Genomic DNA, 24,998 nt, shown 5'->3' with positions numbered 1-24,998 from the left:
TCTTTACTTATCAGCAATCACGAGCCTTAAGAGCCCAGGTCAAGTCACTGGGCATTAGAAGGCTGAAAGGGACACCTGAAAGGAAATCAGCTATCACATACAGTGTACATGTAAAATTCACTCAGACAGCATCTGAAAACCTATTAAAACATAGGATGCCATCACTATAGTTTTGAGATATATCAGCCGTTTCCCATTACGATGGCTAACATACCAGGTCTATTTTTAGAGCTTCTGGAAAGATCAAAGCTAAAGGGGCCCCTTTAGTGGCTTCCCATCCAGGCCCCTAATCTCTGTTTTCTTTTTCTTTGTAATTATGTGGATCTGTGGAAGACTCAGCCAAGGCTGCCTCACCCTGAGAGTACGCTTTAAAAAAATTGCTCTGTGAGGATCCCCGCTAGGAGCGAACCCTCTGGGGAGCAACAAAGAACAGTAAAGTTCAAATTCAAGACAAAATTAGCATGACACAAAGTACTGATACAGAGTTAAAATATTCAACTCGGTCTCCCTACACTATACATTTTCTCAGGCTGGTTTTAAACCACTGTGAGAATAAATACAGATCCATGAAAACAAAGTCCTTTCTGAGTGTTTAGACCCCACCCTTCCCCCACAAAAAGCCCTTAGTTGGTTTCAATGGCTGTAGCTGGTGAGGCTGTGGTCAAATGCTGATTTGCTCACTTTTAAAAACAAGTCCCTCCAATGCAAAATGACTTACTTTGGAAGAACAAGCTGTACATTTGTCAAATGCCAGGCTGACGGGAAGGACATTATCAAACCGTGAAAGAAATCCCCGGATCTAAAAACAAAACAAAACAAAACAATTCACATCAAACACACAATGACCCATCTATAAAATGCATGTCTGGTTTCCGACAAGAAGAAGGAAATGATTAATATGGCAGTCCAGATTGAGATTATGAGCAAAAATAAGTTCGAAATGAGTATTTTCCCTTGTAATGTAATCTGTTTGCAGAAGAGTTATATTAGGTCCTTTATTCCATTAGGAGCCAGGGCTTACAAGCTTTTCAAATATTTCTGGCCTAAAAACAAACTGACTCTAAAATATAAAAAGCAAGCTGTAATATCTAAAGTATTGTTTTAACAAATGTCTTCCAAAATGTAACAGGTCCACTGGTATACTCAACTCTTAGCTCCCATATGTGTTCTAGTGAATATGGGATAAATACACATTTCTACGAAATGATTTTGGGTGGGGTCTCACAAGGGAAGATGACGTGAGGACTGTGGAAGGCAGAAATGGCCCTAAATATATATATATATACAGTTATTTGCTTGATTTGGAATAGAGATAAAATGTAAAACCTCATCAGATTTATGGGAAAACAGCACCACCTTGAGCATGAATTTCTGGACTACAACTTGAGTTACATTTCCAGAGTATCAGCTATAATCAGGTTTCACAAACTATGACTGCAGTCATCTATTCAGAACATCATGGTTCTACAGACTATACTTACACCAAAGAGAAGTTTTAAGCTGTTCTCTATCATAAAAATATGAATGACAAAATGTCTAAATTCTCCATAGGATTTAACATTTATAATAAACCAGACAACACAAATCTTCTCATGAGTTAATTTATTTGACCTTTCCAACTCCCCATTTTATGTTGAAAAACCTCAGTCTCAGAGTGGGGGCTTGGCTCAGGTAAACAGTAAGTAATGGAGCTAAGATTCAAAAATGGACCTCGTGATGCAAACTTGGCCCATGCCTAAGCTTCTCTCTCTGCTTCCCTTCCTTTCATAATGTCACAGCATTTGTCTTCAACACTACCTTTCCTCACAACTTTAACAGCCTTACTTGAATAAACAGAAGACCCAACCTACCCACCCTTTAGCTATCCTATTAACACCATACCCACTCCCTCAAACCCCGCAAGCTGGAAGGAAATGCCTAGAGCAATTTTTTTTTTTGAGACAGAGTCTCACTCTATTGCCCGGGCTTGGGTGCAGTGCCATGGTCTAGGCTCACTGTAACCTCCGCCTCCCAGCTTCAAGCGATTCTCCTGCCTCTTCTCTATTTTTAGTAGAGACAGGGTTTTGCCATATTGTCCAGGCTGGTCTTGAACTCCTGACCTCAGGTGATCCGCCCGCCTCGGCCTCCCAAAGTGTTGGGAGTACAGACGTGAGCCACCGCGCATGGCCTAATATTACACATTTATTCTTATTTCCTATAAATGATATCACCCATGACTGGCTTCACTCAGCATAATATTTTCATCCATATTGTATCATATGTGAGTATTTCATTCCTCTTTACTGCCAAATAATATTCAATTGTGTGGCTATACCACATGTATTTAGCCATTCATCAGCAAATGGGCATTTATCTTGGGAACATACCTAGGAGAATTATTGGGTCATATGATTAACTGTTTAACATTTTGAGGAACTGCCAACTTGTTTTCCAAAGTGATCACACCATTACTAAAATATTAGCTGGGTGCAATGGCTCATGCCTGTAATCCCACCACTTTGGGAGGCTGAGATGGGTGGATCATGAGATCAGAAGTTCGAGACTAGCTTGGCAAACATGGTGAAACCCTGCCTCCAGTAAAAATACAAAAATTAGCCAGGTGTGGTGGCACGTGCCTGTAATCCCAGCTACTCAGGAGACTGAGGAAGGAGAATTGCCTGAACCCAGGAGGTGGAGGTTGCAGGAGCTGAGATTATGCCACTGCACTCCAGCCTCGCGGAAGATGGGAAGGGGTGGGGGGTGGAAGCTTACTAGCAAAGTGTGAGGGCTCCAATTTCTTCACTTCCTTGTCATTACTTGTTATTGTCTCTTATAGATTATAGCCATCCTAGTGTGAAATGGTATCTGTCTATGGTTTTGACTTGCATTTCTCTAATGACTGGATATGTCAACCATCTTTCCATGTGCCTCTTGACCATTTGTGTATCTCTTTTGGAGAAATGATTCTGGATAAAGGTTTCCTATCAAACGTATCATCTGCAAATATATTCCCCCATTCTGTGGGGTTTTTTGGTTTTTGTTTTTGATACAGGGTCTTACTCTGTTCTCCAGGTTGGAGTGCAGTGGTGTGATCTCAGCTCACTCTAGCCTTGAACTTCCAGGCTCAAGTGATACTCCCACCTCAGCCTCTCCAGTATTTGGGACTACAGGCATGCGTCACCACACTCAGCTACTTCTTTCAATTTTCTTTTCTTTTTTTTAAAAAGAGATGAGGTCTCGTTATGTTGCCCATTCTGGTCTTGCACTACTGGGCTCAAGTGATCCTCGCACCCTGGCCTCCCAAAGCATTAGGATTTCAGTCATGAGCCACTATGCCCAGCCTTTTTGCTATCTTGAAGCACAACAGTTTATTTTAGTGAAGTCCTAGTTACCATTTTTTTCTTTCATTGCTTGGTCTTTTGGCATCTTGTGTAAGAAACCATTGTCTAACCCAAGGTCATAGAAATGTATGCTGTTTTCTTCTAGGAATTTTTAGTTTTAGCTCTTACATGTAGGTCTATGATCTATTTTGAATTAGTTTTTGAATATGATGTGAGATAAGGGTCTAAATTCATTCCTTTGCATGTGCAATCCTGTTGTCTCCATACTATTTGTTGAAAACAGTATTGTTTCCCAATTGAACTGTATTGGTTTGCCATAAATGTTAAGGGTTTATTTTTGGACTCTCAATTCTTTCCATTTATCTATGTATCTATCCCTATTCGAGCACTTAACTGTCTTGATTACGGTAAGTTGGAAACTGGAAAGTATGAGTCCTCCTACTTTGTTCTTCATTTCCAGGATTGTTTTGGCTATTCTGAGTCCCTTGCATTTCCACATGAATTTTAGGATCAGTTTGAATACTACAATTACTTTAAAAAATGTTTTTATTTTTCTTGCTTTTAGAGGACAAGACACAGGATGAACTACTAGTATTTACTCATAGCACAGTGATTTCTTCATAAGACAATAAATTATGAAATGAATAAACAAGCAAACATAAACAACCCAAAGCCTACAAAATTATTCAAATCTGGACTATATAGAGAAAACAGGTCCCACACAAACCACAAGAAAAACTCTAACTTGCCACCATTCATATTTCCAGGCAATTTGAAGCTCTTCCCCATCATCAGTGCTTTAAATCCCCAGTATTACAAATGAACTGAGTTCCACAATATGCTCTGCATTGCATTCCCTCAACCTTATAAAAACTGCATGAAAGCTAAAGAACAGAGGTCAATACTTAAAATTACCATCATACTTACATATGCCTAGAAATCCCAGAGCAATCTAAAATCCAAGTACCTTATGCAAAAGTCCTAATAAATATATACATATGTATTGAGAGAGGCCAGGCCCCAACTCCCGATCAAAAAAGTTAAAGATTTATCTTGGGTGGAGAAAAGTTCACTATGACCTTCCCACTTCGATGTATGCAAAGTCTATAAAGCAAAAGCCTTCGCTCATTGCTTTTCTAAACTTGCCTCATCAGAAGAAGCCCCTGGAACATGATTCAAAAGGTCTGGGGAAAGGCCTGAGAATTTGCAAGTTTAATAAGACCCCCAGGTGGTTCCCATCAGGCAAGTGGGGAAACAGGATGCTTTGTTACTTAGTTACACCTTCCTGTGGTTTGCTCTGGACCACTCAGCATCACCTGTTAGCTGTCAGAAAATGGATGGAAGCACTTAGCAAGCCTCCAATTCTTCGTGCATTTTCTAAAAATAGCACCACCACATCACCTAATCTTGCCCAGGTTAAATTAACATTTAAATTAAATTAAAAGGCTTTATAAAGTGATATCAAAGGTATTTTTCCATCGACACAGGGAACTAAGGCCTCTTGCTCAAAGTAAATTCTCTACCTTTTGGAGTTAGTAATAACTTAGAGTAAGTCTCACACAGCTTACTCTCAACTTTTGTTCTACTCATATTTATTGTCAGTTTCTTCTATAGTCAGGTAAGCATTAAACAGCTTTTTTTTTTTTTAAAAGTAAACTTTTCCTGTAATAAAAACAGTAAGCACATACAGAAAACAAATGAGCAAACAAAACAATCCATACTCCCATGACGTAATTATTTCCATTTTTCTTTTTTAAAAAATTATCTAAATATTTAACTTTCTTTTAAACAGCCTCCCCTGAATATTGTTTTCTCCTTCTCCCCTCTTGAAAACATTGCCACTTTCACACACACACACACACACACACACCTACCCCTTACCAATTTTGCACTGCCCTTACACATACATGCCCTAACCTATCAACTTTGCAGAGGGATTCCCCAGAGTGGCCAAACCTTGCCTCCCTCTACATATTTTTAACATTTCCATTACATTGGTTTCCCCTTAGTACAGAAAAATATACAGAAAAAATAAAAACGGCCCATACAGAAACTGGATTGCTGGTTGCCTGGGGCTGAGGGTAGGGATATGAACTGGGAGAAGGCACAAGGGAAATTTTTGGTGTGACAGAAAAATTCTGTATCTCATTTGTGGAGGTGGTAGTTACGTGAGTGTATGCACTTGTCAAATCATATTAAAATGGGTTTATTTTACTATATTTAAGTTATATCGAAAAGGGTGATTTTAAAAAATGGTTTATAATCTTAATTTTTCAAAACAGTGCAGAGAGGTACAAAATGAAGACCCTAAGTCCCTATTACCTCCAATCCCTCTCCCTGCAAAATAATCACCAACATTAGTGTTCTGTAGAAACTTCTAGAACAAAAATTGTATGCCTAAATTAGCTCTACAATATTTGTATCTTTGCCACCCCCAGAATATTAAAAAACCCACCCAGAAATTATAGAGCCTAGAAGAAGCCCAATTACTTGTGGTTACTTGCCTCCAGTTCCACTCATCACCTCCAAGCCAAAAAGAGCCAAGCGCTTTGAGTGGAAGTCCCTGTTGTCAGATATGAGGCATCAGGTTGTAGCTAAGCTTGGCCTTAGGAGACAGGACACACTGTCCTGACTGTGGGGAATGAAAACATGGCCGACAGGATGCAAAAAGCATCAGAATAGGGCCTTGATATGGTCGTTTGGCCTCGGTCCCGGGCTGTTCCCAGCTGGACGGTGTGTGATCTGGCAGGACATCATTATGCACACCTGTGTGTGTCTAATTAGCTTCCAAAGGCGCTCAGGAAGGAACACCTGTTGGGGCTGGAGGTGTGCACTGGGGACAAGGTGTCAAGGGTCCTTTTAGAAACACAGCTAGTGTTGGTGGAAGCACAAAATTCAAAGAGCAAGATTTGATCTGTGCTACCTTGAGGACTTAAGTACTTTGTCCCAGGTGATACCATCAAGAAACCTTTTCTTTATGGACTGAAGCAGTGGTTCTCAAATGCCTAGTCCCTGGAGGTTTTCACTTAGTGGCTCTAGGACGGGCTGGGACATGCATATTTTGAAATGGCTCCTCAGGTGATTCTGATGATAGGCCAGGTATGAGAATCCCTGGATTAGGCTGTCTTCTGATTTAAGATCAAAGGACTCAAATTCTATTCCCAGAGTCACTCGTATCACCTCCAGTGTATTCTCCATGCAGCAGAAAAATCTAATCATATCACACCTTAGCGTTCGATGCCTCCCAGTGCCCCTGGTTTGAAGGTCCAAACATGTCCAGTGGCCTCTGCATTCCTGCCTTCTCCGCTATGCCCCTTCTACTCACTGTCTCACAGGTAAATCAGCTTTTCCCTTCCTCAAACTCCCTGAGCACCTTTCCCAGCCATTGTTTCCGCCTCTTCTATGTTCTCCCAGCCGCCCCACCACCGCTAAAGCACTTACTCCTCTCTCCATTCCCTTTCAAATAAACAACTGCTCCCTCCTAACCTTAGAAGCCAGACAGGAAGGCATGTCTGGAATAATGTGGAAAATGATACAAATAGAGGAAACACTAAAATTTACCGCATTCTATGCCTGTGTTTAGGGCTCCTGGGTGTTTTCATAGATTGCATCTCATTTTGGCCTCACTACCAACCTGTGGCCTTCCTCCACTCTCCAAATAGGGACATAGGAGGCTCAGGGAAGTGACATGGCTTGCCCAAGTGGCAAAGCCAGGAATCTGAATTTTGTTCTTTTTGGCTCTAAAGCCTGAAGAATAAAGCTGAAAAGCAAAGAGGTAGAAAGGAAGAAAGAGGCTAGAGGAATTTAATATAAAAAAAAATACTCCCAAACCAAAACTCAATGTCTAGATGGCTTAATACCTATCAGGTGGATTCAATTATCTTTAGTCAATTATGCCCAGTTGGCTGCAAAATAAATAGATTAGGAATAGAAATAGGGTTTCTTTCTTTCTGAACCACCCACCCCTGGTGGTGTTTACACCTAAGCCGAGTAAAATTAGCTTCAGAGCCAAGCCTCGATGGGAGGCTAAGATCCAATGCCCAGAAACAGCCATTCTGAGAAGGCACAGTTGCAGCCACAACTGGAACCTGCTGCTTTAACTTCACACTAGCTTCCAGCAGGCCTGGCAGTATTTCTAAAGCTTGGAGTTTGCATAAATAAAAACTAGCTCCAAACTGCAGATCGATCTTGGATGTTGAAAAGAGTTTTAATCAAGTTCAATGCCAAAATGGAGAGTTTAGCAATTGCAAAATCCTAACCACACCACAATGGTCTTTGTTTCAGCTAAGGGCTTCAGCTCCCACCACTGGCCCACCTCTCACTATTAAACTAGCGTCACCAAAAGGGCAGAAGAACTAAGCTGGATATGAGCCAGTGTTATCCTTAGAAAAAGACTGCAGAATGGAGAAAATCTTCCCAACCACTCCCTCTCCACTCGCTGCTTTCAGAGCTTTATGAGAGTCTTTATAATTTCTTTTTAAGGAGTATAGGTAAGCTTCCATTTTAATTAAAAGTGAAAGAGAAAGATGAAACCAGTATTTACAAGTATCTCTTATGTGCCCAGACCTGTGCTAATGCTTAGTATATGTGACTTAATTGTCCATGAATTCCAGGAGCTTATTATATTATCCCCATTTTACAGATATAAATCATGAGGTTCAGAGAAGACAAGTAACTAGCCCATGGTCACACAGGGACAAATGCTACGAGCTGCCTCAAATGGTGTTGTAAAATGAGATAGTGAATGTGAAATTAAGATACAAAGCTGGGGTTCTAATCAGATCTGTATGACCACAAAGCCTCGGGCTGCCTTCCTAAACAGGCACCTCTTAAACAGGACAGCTTCATCCAGCAGGCAAAACTCATGGGGCAAAGTGACATCCTTCAACCTATAAAGTTAGGTCCAACTCCTCTTGGGAAAAGAGATGCAATCTGAGATGCTTCCGAACTCTGACATTGTAATTTATCCTCCAGGGAAAGGGAAATCTTGACTCGTCTTTTAGGACCTCACAGAGGAAGCCCAGACATTGTTAGACCTATACCCAGATCTTTCCTTGTATTCAGAGGCCTCCCAACTGGACCCAGACTCTACTATATCCAAATGGCTTGGGACACATCTATCACCTTAGATTACCCCAAACGCAAATGGAACTCAACACTGGGTGATCTTGTGCCAGTTATTTAACTTTTCTGAACTTCATAGTGCTTGGCACTTGGCATAGACTACCTGTTGAAGGGATGGTTGGATGGAGGGAGGGAGATAAGATGAATAGGTCACAAACTATAACACCTGATACAGTGAAACATGAGGCCTGCCCATTTTTTCTGCTATATCCATCATCATCAACTAGAAGGGTATCGAACCATAGGGGAAAGGAGGCTCCTTTCCCGGGCTACATCTCAGGAAACATGCTCTTATTGCTTATCTGCTGAGATTTCCCTCCTCAGCAGCCCATCTGTCCATATCCCTAGAAGCACATTGAGATAAGTATTTCTGAACACAGTAAAGAGATCTTTTCAAAACCTAAAGGCCTGAGGACTTGAGGGGCACAGCCTGTGTAAAAAGGCCAAATAGCCTGAGATATGGCTAGAGATCCCAGCAACTAAATTAGAGATTTCCCAGGCCAGGTCCCTCCCAGGGTCCTGCCCTAGTTTTGGCTTGGTATTGCTTTTCTGAAGCTAAAAGAAAAAAATCATGAGGCTGAGAAAACCCTGGGGTTGGCAAGTCCAAACTCAGAAGAATGGCATACACATTCAGAGTCTTTTTTTTTTTTAAATCAGTACTTTAGAACCAAGACTTCATTCACCTAAAGACAAAAAGATATGAACTACTTGGTCCATAAGTGGAATAAAGCAGGAGTGCTCCATCAATGGCCTTGGTGTTTGGACAACTGTTGTAGCATCACCTTGATTCCTTTTTTTTGAGACAGGGACTCCCTCTGGTACCCAGGCTAGAATACAGTAGTGTGATCCTGGCTCACTGCAGCCCCAAACTCCCATAAGTGTGTGCCACCATACCAGGCTAATTTTCTGTAGAGACCGGGTCTCCCTATGTTATTCAGGCTGGTCTTGAACCCCTGGGCTCAAGCAATTCTCCCACCTCAGCCTCCCAAAGTGCTCAGATTGCAGGTGTAAGTCACTGTGCTCAGCCCTATCACCTTGTTATGATTCTGTGAGGATGTAAAGCCGAAGGATTAGTAGGCCAATAGGCTGTTAATTTCTGTAACATCCAGGATCTCTTGCCAGCCAGCAAACCAACTTCCTGGAGATATCAAGAATGGCCTGTATAGTCTGTAACTCCTGAACTGTGTGCCTCCCACCAAAGAACCAGAAAAAGGATCCGGCCTTGCAGAGCTCAGCCACCAGCCCAGGAGCCAGGAAAAATCTGTCTTTCATTCTTTTTCTTTTTCTTTTTTTGTTTAAATAAAAGAACTCTGTTGATGGGAAGCAGAAAGAACAACACTACTATGCAAAGATTTATAATGAAAAAGTTCCATCTACAAAAGACAATAGACTTCAAAGAGTATATACTACATGATTTCATTTACAGAAGTTCAAAATCAAACATCTCCCATGGTGTTGAGAATCAAGAGGTGCTTACCTCTATGTAGGAAGGAGGCACTAATAATCGAAAGAGACATGAGGGGGGCATTGAAGATGCCTGATAGTATTTTGTTCTGATCTGTGTGCTGGGTATAAGACTGTGTACATTTTGTGATCATTCATCATGTTACCTCTTAATGATGTCTGTGATCATCTATATGTATTCCACACATCAACAAAATGATTTTTTGAAACATTCTATTTATAGATAGAAATTAGCTTATACTTACTGCTGCCTGCTTGCAGAATCTAATGCCCCATATATTGGGCCAGAGACTAAAAAAACAAAAACAAAAACAAAACAAACCTATAAGCCTCCTTTCTCACCTGAAATGGTTTTTTACGGTTTTCAAATTCAGTAAGTGATGTCTTCAGGCAGAATTTCATTGAATTTCAGGGCCTAATCAGGCCTTTTTTTGGCAGTTGGCCAATCTTTGGATGGGCCAAATTCTGCCTGTGGACCCTGAGAGAAAACAAGTAATCCTCAGGTCTCCTAGGTCTGACACAGAGGAGAGCAGAGACCCAGAGAGCACAGGAAAAGTTAAGGAACTTTCTCCAAATTACACAATGAGTTGCTGGTGGGGGGCCTTGTGATTCTCATTCCAAGGACTATCACTTTTCTACTACATCTCTTCCACAGGGACCAATTAATAAAACTTCTCCTCTGGGGCACTGAGAAAAATGAGCCCAGTAAACTTCACTGGTCATTCTTTGCATACAAAGTACACAAAGGAGTTTACCAAGTTCCTCTCCAACAGGAAATCATTGGTCTCTAAGAGCCAGGAAGAGGAGGAGGGAAGTGCTGAGTTTGCAGCAGGGCATTGCAACACAGCCCAGTGTTTTTGTGGAAACGATGTTCCCCTAATCAAAACACGGTTGCATAAATGGACTCACTCCATTTAGGGGGTTAAAAAGGTTGTTTAAAGCCTATAAATGGGGACCACACAACCCTGATTAATTTTTAAAGTTCTTTCTCCACTTTCTTTTTTAGAAAGTAGCTAAAAATAAAGGCTTGAAACTTGAAATAATGTAAGCAAGTAATCTCTCACACACATACACACACACACACACACACACACACACACACACACACACACAGAGCTTTTCCCATATATGGCTGCGTTATTCTTCGGTCTTTCAAAAGGCCAAATGAAGAGATGGCCAACAACCAAAATAATCCTTCAGACATTTGAAAACGAGGAGAAACTAGAAGAGCTGGTGAATGACAAACAATTGTGTGGCTCAATGGGGATAAATAACACTGAGAGGGATTAGTTGCCATAGTACTTTAAAAACACGGGCACATGCATTTTGACACTGGGCCCCTTCTATAAAGAGACTGTTTTGTCCTCTGGCCTCAGCACTGATAAAACTACAACTGCAGTAATTTAACATAAAGGACTTAAAGAAGGAAACCAGTGCAGGGACATGACTGAAAATTTAATTAAGGCCCTTCTCAGTATAAAGTCTGTAAAGGAGATGAGGGTACATCTCAAGGTCAGAAGCAGCAGGGAGACTCAGGAAAGATTCAAATGAGATACAAGAGCATAAATAGCAGAGGTCGGCTCTGGAGGTCAGCTTCTTTATGATAGATGGTTATTACCCTGTCTTTTGGGTCCTACGTGAAACGTCTCTGTAGAGAAGATTAACACATGCATGTCAAAAAAAAAAAATGCCACCTTGTATGTGTGTGTCGGGGGGTCACATTTTCACAGTGTTTTGTGGTTTTCAAGGCCGTGTCAGATGTAATCCTGGACATAAAGTAAAGCACCTGCCTTTCCTGATATGGAAACTGAGGCTCAGGGAGGCTAAATGAACTCTACATGTTTTATTATGGGTGGCTTTGTGCAAGAGGGCTGGGGTATCAACAGAAAGCAAAATCTCCCAACATGCAGGCCACGAATCTTTCGACTCAAAACCTTTGAAAGAACACTGGCCAGACTGCCAAGTTTAGGTATGGATTGTGGCTCATCCACTTAGTCTCTATGACTATGAAGTAGTCATTTCCCCTCTTCCGATTCTCATCCTGAACTGAGTATGAACAGTGCCATCCTACCGGCAGAAGGTGGGTGGCAAGGGGGAAGAGAGAGACAAGTGTGAGCTGAGTCACTCTGTTCCCTACACTCATCTGTGAGTCTGTCCTTGCAAATCTCCAGATAGGACTGGCTGGCACGATCACCATTTCACTGATGGGGACAGCCATCACATGGCAGGGCAGAATACAACATGGAATCTAAAACAATGATTTCCAAAAGGTAAGAATGAAAAACCTCTTCGATCTCCCAAAAATATTGTAATGAAAATGACTGAAGAGACAACATAAATTCTAAATGTTCATCCCACTGCCTTTTTCTTTTTACTCCCTGAGGGATGGCACTTCCTCATGATGCTTTAGATTCTTTTTCTCAAAAGACATCCTGCCTTTTTTTTAGTGACCCTGCATGCTTCTCATGGTTTTCCCATGTCTGCCTATAAAGGCTTTCTATTTGGGTGCGGAGTCAATAATGATAATGAACAACAGCAAAGAAACAGCAGGCATCGTTTGCTGAGGGCCTACAATATACACTGTTGTGGAGCCCTTTCAGGCAACCTTCCATAATCTGTACAACTACCAGATGAGGTCAGGATTCCTTTCTCCACTTTACAGATAAGAAAACCAAGACTCAGAGAAGGTTAGTGACTTGACCAAGGAAGGCCACTTAATAACGGCAGGGCTGGGATTTAAACCATTGTATGGCTAATTCGAAAGCCTGTTTTTTCTGTTCCTATTGCATTATGAGGCCTCTAGTCAGTTTACTAAATGCATAAAGGACTCTGGGTAATGCTGCTTGTTTGTGATTTCTTCCCATCATTATCTCACAGAATGGAATAACTTCCAGGTGGTCAGCTCTCCTACTGAAATCCCAGCTGCAGGGTAAGTGGGGTGGACATGAAGTGGGCTGGACAGATGGAATGGCAAAGAGACCCCACATGCTTTCCCCCTGCATCAAAAGAATTGTGATTTCATTTCCAAACCACTAACCTGGTGAGGCACGAGCCCAAGAGAGGTCGGAGGCTCATTCATACGATCGTCACTGCTGCTGGCAATGGCATAGCCCCTGAGGACAGGAAATAATCAGAGCTGCTTATTTAATCCAAGTTTAACACATGGGAGGATGATGTAGCATAAGTCCTCGTAAGATTTATAAGGATAACTAAAATGCCCCTTGCTGGGCAGTGGAAGTTAGCAAAAGCCTAATTTTCCTGGGACAAGAGGCAAGAAGAGTAATTTTAAAATGCATGGTTTGGAGTCAGAAAGACCCGAGTTTGTGACCATAGGCAAGTTGCTTAACTTGTCTGTGCTTCAGGTCCGTCATTAATAAAGTAGGAATGAGGGAGCTGTGATTAATAAATGAGGAATCGGCCGGATGTGGTGACTCACGCCTGTAATCCCAGCACTCTAGGAGGCCGAGGCGGGTGGATCATGAGGTCAGGAGTTTGAGACCAGCCTGGCCAACATAGTGAAACCCTCTCTCTACTAAAATACAAAAATTAGGTGGGCATGGTGGCGCATGCCTGTAATCCCAGCTACTCAGGAGGCTGAGGGAGAACTGCTTGAAGCCTGGAGGCAGAGGTTGCCGTGAGACAAGATCGTGACACTGCACTCCAGCCTGGGTGACAGAGTGAGACTCTGTCTCAAAAAAAAAAAGAGGAATCTACTACATCAATTGCCAAGTGCAATGTTTGGCATATGACAGGCCAATAAACAATTCACTAACTATGAGATAGTCTTGTCAAACCTCACAGCACGTTTCTGTACTGCAAATTTGGAGTGGAAAATTTTCTGACCTTAACCGTTTGAGCTGACATGAATGCTAATAAAATGGAGGAAGAGGAAATAAAAGTGAGGAATGAATTGGGCAGAACCAATGCACTCTCTGAACAATGGAGTGAAACTTGTGTCACCAAAGAGATGTGACACAGGACCTGGTGTTTAAACTATGACCAGGGTAAATGTAGCAGACAGGTCAGTGTCAAGCAAGCAAAAAATCAGCTCTCAAAGATTTTATTCCAAATATTTCCTGTCAGTGAGTAGCAATGAACTTAAATGACTGAGATAGCTAAGGTAGATGACAAAGAGGAAAGCAAAAAAACCCTGCTTTTCGTTTACCTCAGAGAACCCATACTAGTTATATATGCGACCACAATTTTCAACTGCTGAGGAAAACTCTTAGTCATAGTCACACAAGAAATAGAATATTCATGTTAATTTGCATATTGACTTTCTGAGAACTGGAAAAATAAGTCTTTCAAAAATTCAATTTTCTGCTGCCTGTACTGCAAACAGCTTAACAAAATGGTTAAACATAGTTTAGCACCACACTGGTTAAGTTAAACCCTGGCTTTTCCATTTACTATGTGAATTTGGCCACTTAACTTATCCTCACTATGCCTCAATTTCCCCATCAAAACTGGGATTAATAATAATAGTTCTTTCCTAATAGGTTTGCTATGAAGGTTAAAGGAGGCCGGGTGTGATGGCTCATGCCTGCAATCCCAGGACTTTGGGAGGCCGAGGCGGGTGGATCACCTCTGATTACTGAGGTCAGAGGTTCAAGACCAGCCTGACCAATATGGCGAAACCCTGTGTCTATTAACAATACAAAAATTAGCCAGGCATGGTGGTACATGCCTGTAATCCCAGCTACTTGGGAGGCTGAGGAAGGAAAATCACTTGAACCTGGAACAGAGAGGTTGCAGTGAGCCAAAATCATGCTATTGCCTTCTAGCCTGGGCAAAAAGAGTGAAACTCTGTCTCAAAAAAAAAGATTAAAGGAGGCAATATTTCTAAAGTGCTTAGAACAGTGCCTAGCACAAAGTAAGCACTATGTAAGTGTTAGAAAAAGAAAATAAACCATAATGAGTTCGTCCAGAAGGGTGCGGAAATGTGGCCCCAAAGGAAACATGTCAAGTTCTCTCAGCCCAAAGAACTAGACCTACTTTTTCTAATCTTATTTTTTTGAGGATAAAGTAGTAATTCTCTGAAAAGTCAGACTAAGAAAAGGCCAACGTAGACACTGATGAATGACTGCCTACGAAAGCTATGTTTAAATACTCATCTCCTACTAGCAAACTCACCCTTCTGGATGCTGCAAAACAGATACCATCAATTCCACGGCCAGGGCTCCTGCAATCATGGCCAGTCCTGGACGACTCACAGTGCACTGCTGGTCCAAGGTCCGGTCTCTGGTTGACTGCAAAGAAACAATCACTGATGTGTGCTGAACATTCTACTCCATTCAACTCTAGCTGTCTCAAGTATGAAACGCCTCTGTGACAGAGCTTTAAAATATAACCAGATACTCATTGTTGGCAAAGAACATCCAGCCTCAAGTCATATCATTTCTTGGGATTATCAAGATAAACAAAATATACAATTTAGGTAACTAAGTGAGGTAATATGCTAAAAAGGATTAGCAGCTTAAACAAATTAGATTGGGGGATATCAACCAAAAATTGGAGCTTAGCTGCCTCATATAATGGAACTGCATCATGTGCTCCTTTAAGTGACTCAATTCAATTCTACTGTGCTTGGTTGTTAAGTGACAGAGACACAGACGGAACCATGATTTGAATAGTACAAGTGATTCTGCCCTGCCATTTTAACTGAGATAACACCTCAGAGTGACCGTGAGATGGGAGCAATAATTTACTCTCCCTGCAGCCCTCAGCTTCTATGTGTCTCTCACAACATGGGCAACGCCTCTCTCTCAGTGTGATTCTAGGGTTTACTACAAGTATTTTTTTTCTACAGCATGGCTCTAAACACAAGCCTTTGCTGGTTCAAGCAAACAGATTCTAACCATCCAACTCTGGGTAAATTAAGGGGTTGTCAGGGATATTTTTGACTATGAAAATTTTACCATATAAGCAGATGGGACTTTACTGCAAGGGACCACTAATCATACTTTGTTGGCAACAACTAAATAAAAAAACCAGCTGTATATTATAACACCATGACAGAGATCATCAAGCCATCCTTCTTCATATAAGAGAATGGTCATCTTCTTTTCTTTATATTGGGAGGACATAAAAGCCAGTTATCCAAAAGAGGTATGAGCTATTAAGGAAAATGTTTTAAAACAAAGGTAAAATAGAGGGGAGTTTACAGAAAACATCTCTGCATTGCTTTCCTGGAATTATTATCGGTTCTGATAAAGGAATAGCCCTACAGACTGACTTGTATGAAGACCTGAAAGCCATAGACTCTTAATTTGTACGGTGTGGTCTTGCTGTTCAAAGCATTGATGCACTTGACCCACTTTGCACTGTGAGTTGACAGGGAAAGTATTCTCCCTTGCCTTATTAGCATTGCCAGGGAAAATACAAGACACTTAGCTAAACCTGAATTTCAGATAAATAAATTTTTAGTATAAATGGGTCTTGAATATTATATGGGACATATACTAAAAAATTATTCATTACTAACTGAAATTCAAAATTAGCTGGGAATCCTATACTTTTACTTACTAAATCTGACAAGCCTCCACACCACTCCTATTTTGCAGAGGCAGAGGGAACCTAAGAGACTTTTTGGAATTACCTAGGAGGCAGTGTCAAGCCATTGATGGAATCTGGTCTTTAGACTCCTCATTTCTAATACTGTCTTGACTAAGAGAAACACAGGAGACAATACTGAGTGCTATCAGGGACTAGTCGGCTGTGGTTTCCTCAATAAGCTTTCCAAAAATATGGTTTGTAGCTGCCTTTGTATTGGTGAACAAGGAACAGCTGTACAGTTGATGACACTAGTCAAGGTTCATAGTGAGAGAATACCATCCTCCCCAAATTGGAGAATTCTTCTCTTTGTTAAAAGATAATTTTTAAATAGTCATAAGTGAAAGGGCTGTGTCTGTCTGCCCAGTGCACAAGTTGGTCATAGGAAATATTTGAAACTATAGAGAAATCCACTTACATCTCCTGGGGCCACCACATCATTGCAGAAGTAACAGCCAAGCTTGTAACCAGGGATGTTCGCAAAAAGTGATGAGCCCAGGAGGTCAGCAGATGCCACAGGGTGGTTTGGACACAAGTCCCCAGCTCCTTGCTGCTTTGGTTTCTTCAGGCCATGTCTCATGACAACAAATGTGTCAAATCCCAAAGCAGCATTGATGACCAGCTACAGGTTTCAAGGAATAAAAGAGCAGAGTTAAAAAACACATATAGCCACAAACTGTGGCTAATCCCATATTTGCTCAACTTTTTAAAATTTATTTTTTGCATGTAAGTGTAATTAGATTCTAAAAGCTAATGATGATAAAAGCTACCCACTACTGAGGGCTTATTAAGTACAAAAGACTTGATAAGTGATAAACATAAATTATCTCATTTAATTTCATTTGAAACTCCTAACAGACCTGGCATGGTGGCTCATACCTGTAATTAATCCCAGCACTTTGGGAGGCCGAGGCAGGCAGACTGTCTGAGCTCAGGGGTTCAAGACCAGCCTGGCAACATGATGAAACACTGTCTCTACTAAAAATACAAAAAATTAGCTGAGCAGTAGTCCCAGCTACTCAGGAGGCAGGGGCACGAGAAACGCTTGAACCCGGGAGGTGGAGGTTGTAGTGGGCCGAGATTATGCCACTGCACTCCAGCCTGGGCAACAAAGCAAGATTCTATCAACGACAACAAAAAAAACCTCATAACAAACATTTCTCATTTACAGATGAGGATACTGAAAGTCAGAGAAGTTAGTTCTATAACTTGCCCAAGGTCACTTAACTGGCAAGAGGTAGGTATGTAAAACCAAGTCTACATAGTTCTCAAACCCATTCTTTCCACCATTATGCTATACTGTCATGTCCACACAGATTTTTTTTTTTTTTTTTGAGATGGAGTTTCGCTCTTGTTGCCCAGACTAAAGTGCAATGGCACAGTCTTGGCTCACTGCAACCTCTGCCTCCCAGGTTCAAGTGAGTCTCCTGCCTCAGCCTCCCAAGTAGCTGGGATGACAAGCACCCACTACTACACCTGGCTAATTTTTATACTTTTAGTAGAGACGGGGTTTTGCTATGTTGGCCAGGCTTATCTTGAATTCCTGACCTCAAGTGATCACCCAGCCTCGGCCTCCCAAAGTGCTGGGATTACAGGTATGAGCCACCGTGCCTGGCTTAGATCTGTTTTTATAACAGCTTTACTGAGATATAATTCACATACCATATAATCCACCCTTCACATAGACTTTTTTTTTTTTTTTTTGAGACAGAGTCTCGCTCTGCCGCCCAGGTTGGAGTGCAGTGGCACAATATCGGCTCACTGAAACCTCTGCCTCCTCAGTTCAAGTGATTCTCCTGCCTCAGCTTCCTGAGTAGCTGGGTGTGTGCCACCAAACCCAGCTAATTTTTCTATTCTTAGTAGAGACGGGGTTTCACCATGTTGGCCAGGATGGTCTTGATCTCTTGACCTTGTGATCTGCCCACCTCAGCCTCCCAAAGTGCTGGGATTACAGGCATGAGCCACTGCACCTGGCCCAATTTTTTTTTTTTTTTTTGGTATCCCAGTAGCTGGACTTACAGGCACATGCCACCATGCCTGGCTCCGTGTAGTTTTCTTTTTTGTTTCTTTTTTTGAGACAGGATCTCCCTCTGTTGCACAGACTGGACTGCAATGGGCATGATCTCAGTTCACTGCAGCCTCTACCTCCCAGGCTCAAGTGATCTTCCTAACTCAGCCTCCCAAGTACCTAGGAGCACAGGTGTGTACTAACACACCTTGCTAATTTTTTGTCTTTTTTTGTGGAGACAGTCTCACCATGTTGCCCAGTCTAGTCTCAAACTCCTGGGTCAAGCAATCTTCCCAAAGTGCTAGGATTACAGATGTGAGCCACCATGTCCAGCCCAACACATGGATTTTTTTAGAAACTATTTTTAAATTATATTCTAACAACTTTTCATAGTTCTAATTTAACTTATTATCCCAAATTTCTGATTATATAGAAACTTTGAAAAATAAAGAATAACCACACTACAAAAGAAAACAAAAATCACTCACAACCCACAGCTCAAAAAATTACTATTAATAATTTGGGGTATTTCTTCCTACTATTTTCTCCCTTTCCCTCCCATTCTTTCTCTTTCTCTTTTCTTCTTGCCCTCTTCCTCTCTTCTCTCTCAGTAGACAGATAGGAAGACATATATAAATGTTTATATATAAACATAATTAGTACAAAATATATATCATATTGTATCTTCTTTAATATAATGTGACATTTTCCATCTTATTAAAATCCTTTGAAAACATAACTGTGAATAGCTGCATACTATTCCATTATAGGTATGCACCATGATTTAGTTCACTATTGAATACTGTTGGCCCTTTTAGTTGTCATTGACCAAGTAGTAGTGAATAAGACAAAGTCTCTGACCTCTTGGAGCTTACATTTTAATGTAAATACAGTATACCTTTCAGTGTAGAGTATCTTAGAAGATTATTATGAAAATTAAGCAGTAAATGATACCTATTACATTGGGTGATGGTGTGCAAGGCAAAGACAGTCTGAAGCAGAAGCCCTTTGGCACTGTGCTACCAGGTCACAAGCCACATCTCTGCCCTGGGGAAGGGAAGGTTAGGGACACTCCTTCCTCTGGGGTGGTGGTGTATTAAATCGTAATCGGAGACAGTACCTACCTTTCTCTTGCTTGCAGCAATGACGGCAGGAAGCCACCGGCTCTCCCTGGTGTCCATCAACAGAAAAATAACATCATGGTTTTCGATGAGCTGCTCCAGTTGCTCCACATCCTTGCGGGCTTGCTCCAGAGTGACACTGGAGAAGTTCACTGGATGCCCAGGCATGGGGATGCTCATGTTGAATCCCCTGGCATTCTATGGAAACACCAGGATGTAGTTATCTCTGGAGCAATGGTATAGGCACTATCTCAGAGCCCACACTTTCCACAGCTGCCTGCACATACTTGTGGTCGCTTACATGAGATCTCCCTGTGCACTATTATGCTGTACCCTTCCCATGTCTCTCTTCTTTACCTCTGCATCCTAGAACACCTTGATTTATAACCCCAGGGCTCTGAGGCAGGGCAGGGCAGGGCAGGCAGCGCGGGGCAGCAAGCAGAGACATACGGATCTCAGTCCCAAAGTAGAGAGGGCACATTCTACCTGAGGTAAGGAAAACACTGGAGAAAACTGTGTATCTTTGGCTCTTTCCAGCCATCCAAGGCCAAGAAACTTTATCAGAGCACCTTCTGGCTATTCAAGTACCTCTTTTTTTTTTTTTTTTAAAGACAAGGTCTTGCTCTGTCACCTAGGCTAGATGGCAATGGCACAATCACAGCTCACTGTAGCCTTGACCTCTTGGGCTCAAGGGGTCCTCCCACCTCTGCTTCCCAAGTAGCCGGGACTACAGGCACACGTCACCACACCTGGCTGATTTTTTTTATTTTTAATAGAAATAAGGCCTCACTATGTTGCTTAGGCTAGTCTTGAACTCCTGGGCTCAAGGAATCCTTCTGCCTCAGCCTCCAAATTGCTGGGGATTAGAATGACTGATGATTTTGCCTTAATCCTTCAAGGGTATATGCATTTAAAAAACCCCAAAACAAAAAACTCTATTTGGTAATTTAGAGCCAGAAAATCTACTTAGGAGTATGCAGATATTTTTGTGGGGGAAGGAGTTATGGTGGGTGATGGCAGAGTGTGGAACAGAGTAAGGCTTCACTCTGTCCAAATGCAGAAGCTGTCCAGCAACCTGAGTTCCCCTGAATTGGGATTTTTTACACGGGCTTTAGAACAGCTCTATAATCTGCCATCTGCCCCTTGATGACCTCATAATATTTTGGCACATTAACAGTGAGTCACATATGAGTGCTAATAATGAAGCCAGGGACACTGACTTTCCACAAAAAAAGAATATGTTCTAGAATCATAAACTGCACCCTTAGCCCCTGGCCATAGGGAAGTGTTTGAAAACATCAGCTTTTTCACTCATTTGCCAAACCCCTCACCTACTGAAAAAATAGCTCAAGGGACAGGACAAGCAGATCTTTTTACAAAGAAATACCAAATTTGTAGTTTGTGGATACTTTTTCATTATCTTCAACTTTAAACCTAATATCTGGAATTCAAAAGGAAGAAAAACAATTTAAAAAGGAAAGAAAAAAGAGTGGCAAGCAAAGCAGGAAAGGATATCAGGCAGCGAGGATTTCAGGAAAAAGAAAGGTACAGAAACACGTCCATTTTAACAATGAGACCACAACTATCAGGAGCTCATTAATTAATAGACTAAGTATTATGCACCTACCATGTACCAAATACTGTAATAAGCCATAATAAAAGCAACAACAATACCTGCAATACCTTACTGGCATACTACAATTGACAAAGCATGTTAAATGGTGGTAACTTGATCCAAAGAACTGTATTATGTATGTATTTTCATGACACCAAGATGTAAGCATAATTATGCAATACCAATGTTGGACTTTTAAATAATAAAGCAACTCTGGTAACCTGAATGAGTCTCTACTTGCTAAAATTTCAGCCAGTAAGCTGACAAAACGGCCCATCAATTATGTTCACACCCCAGAGGCTGGAATTCATCAACTTTCAACACAGTGGTTTTCTACCTGGCTGTATATCAGAACCACCTAGAAAGTATAAGTCCCGGCCTTTTCCCCAGAACATTTAAATGGAAATCTCTGGGAATGAGCCCAGGCATCAATATTTTCTATAACTCCCTTGATGATTCAAAAGGGTAATCAGGATGAGGTATAATTTACATAAAGTGAAATACACAGATCTCACATGCACAGTTCAATATATTCTGACAAATGGTAGATTAACCACTGCATACAGCTACCATGATATAGAACATTTCCATGACCCCAGAACATGCTCTTGTGATCCCCCTCAGTCGGTCCCCACTTGCCCCCAGTAACAACTGTCTGACTTCATTAGCCATAGATGAGACTATTCTAAACCCTCACATAAATGACATGCTAGGGTATATACTTGTCTATGTTTGGCTTCTTTTGCTCAGCATAATGCTTTTGAGGTTCACTCATATTGTTAAGTATCAATAATACATTTATTTTGTGGTATAATTATACTACAGTTTATCAATTCTGTTGATGGTGATTTGGGTTATTTCTACATTTGGGCTATTTTGAATAAAGTTGCTATGGACACTTTTGTATAAGTATTTTCATGTATGTATATTTTCATTTCTCTTAGGTAAAGATCTAAAAGTACAATTTCTGGGTCACAAGGTAGGCAGATGTTAAATTTAATGAGATTTCCAAAGTAGTTGTTTTACCAGCAAAGTACAAGAGTTTTGGTTGCTCCACACCCAGACCACATTTAGCATTGTCAGTCTTCTTAATCTTAGCCATTTTAGTAGGTGTACAGTGATGTATCTCTCTGGCTTTAATTTGTATTTCCCTGATGACTATTGATGTTGAGCATTTTCACATGCTCACTAGCCATTCATAGATCTTCACTATTAATTAAGTATCTGTTCAAGCATTTTGCCCCTTAAAAAAAAAGTTGGTTTGTCTGTCTTCTTGAGTGGTAGGAGTTATCTTATGTATTCTGGATAAAAGAAGACTGTACCTGTCTTCTCAGTTTGGCTAGCTTTTTCATTCTTTGAAAGGCATCTTTTGAGAAGCTGAAGTTTAAAATTTTTAAAAAGTCAACTAAGTTACCATTTTTTACTTATGATATTTACTAGGTCCTAAGAAATCTTTATATATCACAAGACCACTAAGATGCTTTCTTCTAGAAACTTTATAGGGGCCATTCTGGGTGTCACTTAAGGGCTCAGAGTATTCAATGGTCTCTCCACTCTGTATAGTTAGGACTCCAGTGTCTCACAGTTCACATGAGCTCTGGAATCTCCATTTTGCTCATAGCTGTCTGATGGTGTTTTTTGCCTGATCTGATAGAGTCGGCTGTGAGTACACACAGCTCACTACTCAGTCGAAGACTCAAGGTCCTACTGAGACACTCCTGCGCACAGCTCCCTCATTTCTGGTACCATGTCCTGCAAATTCTAGCCATCTCAGCTGCTCTGAACTCTGGTTATTTCTTCAGCTCACCAAGACCAAGAGTATCTCCCTGGGCTCCACAGGCTGTGGCATAGGCCACAAAGTGCCTTCATGTAATAAGCTGGGAAAAATCTATCTTACACTCTGTCTGGGACTATGTCTTTCACAACCTACTGTTCACTGTCTGAAAGTGTCATTTTATGTATTTTGTCCAGGTGCGTAACTGTTGATGGTGGCAGAGCTAGTCCAGTATCTGTTACTCATCAGGATTGAAGCAGATATCCGGATTTGGGTTTTAAAACCTCAAGTGTGGCTCCATAATCCGACATCTTATTGCCTCAAATAGCTGTTTGATTTATAAAAGATCAGTTATTTTTGTATTCAATTAATTAATTCTTCCCCAGGATCAGGCGTGGTCTTTGTAGCAGAGCAGTTATTTTCATATAATTTTATCATAGTTTTTTTTTTGAGATGGAGTTTTGCTCTTGCTGCCCAGGCTGGAGTGCAATGGTGTGATCTCCACTCACTGCAACCTCTGCCTCCTGGGTTCAAGCGATTCTCCTGCCTCAGCCTCCTGAGTAGCTGGGATTACAGGCATGAGCCTCCACGCCCAGCTTACTTTGTATTTTTAGTAGAGACAGGGTTTCTCTATGTTGGTCAGGCTGGTCTTGAACTCCCGACCTCAGGTGATCCGCCCACCTCACTCTCCCAAAGTGCTGGGATTATAGATATGAGCCACCATGCCTGGCCTTATCATAGCTTTTTTTTTCTTTCTTATTTTGGTTTATCAGAGCTTATTAAAAGGCACCTAGACAGGGTCAATGTGACACCTATATTCTGGAGTAGAAGAGAAGGAATTACTCAACGAATACCATGTAGATAAAATGCAAGGGTTTCTTATGAGCTGACATTGAAGATACTTGAAGGTCTGGGGCCAGAATACGGTTAGTTTGGGTTAAATATATTTTAGATCAAAAATCAAAAGTCAACTCTATAGTTCTGAGGGAGTGTTTAAAGTATTTCAGACCAGCTATCCAGTGAAACCACCCTGTCCTTGAGGTCTGTCACCCAGGAGAAGCATGATCTCCTGGTACACTTCTTTGTACTTCCTGTGTTAGTCCATTTCATATTGCTACAAAGGAATACTTGAGGCTGGGTAATTTATAATGAAAAAAGGTTTATTTGGCTCATGGTTCTGCAGGTTGTACGAGAAGTATAGTACTAGCATCTGCTTCTGATGAGGGAAGCTTCCACACGTGGTGAAAGGTGAAGGAACAGGTGCATCACATGGCAAGAGAGATTCCGGACTCTTTCAAACAACTAGCTCTTGCTCAAGTGAACTAGGAGATCGAGAACTCACTCATTAATGTGGGGAGGGCACCAAGCCATTCATGAGGAATCTACCTCCATGACCCAAACAGCTTCCACCAGGCCCCACCTCCAACAGTGAGGATCACACTTCAACATGAGATCTAGAGAGGACAAACATCCAAACCAAATCACTTCCTATGAATCCACTATTTCAAAATTTAAACATTTGTAAAGGGTGTTTCACCCATTATTTTTTTCTTTTCCAAGTCAAATGTCACTGAACTTCAAGCACTGAGATTAGAATCTTGCAATAACTTAACAAGTTAGGGATGGCCCAAATGAGATAATCTTGCATTAATAAAACCAATCTTTCTAACTTTTTTCAGGTAACCAGCTATCTGGGAAGTCTGCATTTAACACAGCAAAAGGCCACTTTTCTACCCTGGAATGCTCCTCCTGGCTCCTGGCCCCTGGCCTTTCCCACTACTCTCTGCTCCTTGCCTCCCTCCCCAAGACCCCTTCCCCTGATAAATTCCTTCAGAGCTTGGACCAAATGTCACCTCTAAGAAGGCTTTCCTTGGACCCCCACACCTGTTCTTCTGTATTTCCTAGGCAATGTCTACTTATCCTTTTTAGCATTTAGCATTTCAATTCAATAAAATATAAGCTCGATGAGAGCAGAACCATGTCGTGTTCACTAAGGTCTAGCCTTTTCTCCATGGACTGG

The 24,998-nt window shown here is 41.3% G+C and overlaps 1 protein-coding gene across 25 annotated transcripts in view; it reads right to left on the bottom strand.

Moving 5' to 3' along the window:
* Positions 1 to 24,998, bottom strand: part of ATG7 (autophagy related 7) — a 275,247-nt gene that overhangs the window by 168,375 nt on the left and 81,874 nt on the right. For all 25 annotated transcript variants that reach the window (XR_008476829.2, XR_013527506.1, XR_013527507.1 and 22 more), the window contains 5 exons: positions 19,593 to 19,787; positions 16,879 to 17,082; positions 15,042 to 15,157; positions 12,946 to 13,021; positions 719 to 799 (listed from right to left, as the gene is read on the bottom strand). Coding sequence is in view for 20 of the 25 variants with exons in the window: in XM_035273644.3 (XP_035129535.1) it covers positions 719 to 799; positions 12,946 to 13,021; positions 15,042 to 15,157; positions 16,879 to 17,082; positions 19,593 to 19,787 (672 nt within the window). In the remaining 5 variants the exon portion in view is untranslated. The remainder of the gene's footprint in view (positions 1 to 718; positions 800 to 12,945; positions 13,022 to 15,041; positions 15,158 to 16,878; positions 17,083 to 19,592; positions 19,788 to 24,998) is intronic.

This window comes from Callithrix jacchus, chromosome 15 (genome assembly GCF_049354715.1).
Source record: "Callithrix jacchus isolate 240 chromosome 15, calJac240_pri, whole genome shotgun sequence".
Classification (NCBI taxonomy): Eukaryota; Metazoa; Chordata; class Mammalia; order Primates; family Cebidae; genus Callithrix; species Callithrix jacchus.
Note: the sequence above shows the minus strand (reverse complement) of the source record. Positions and strands in the feature narration are given on the sequence as shown.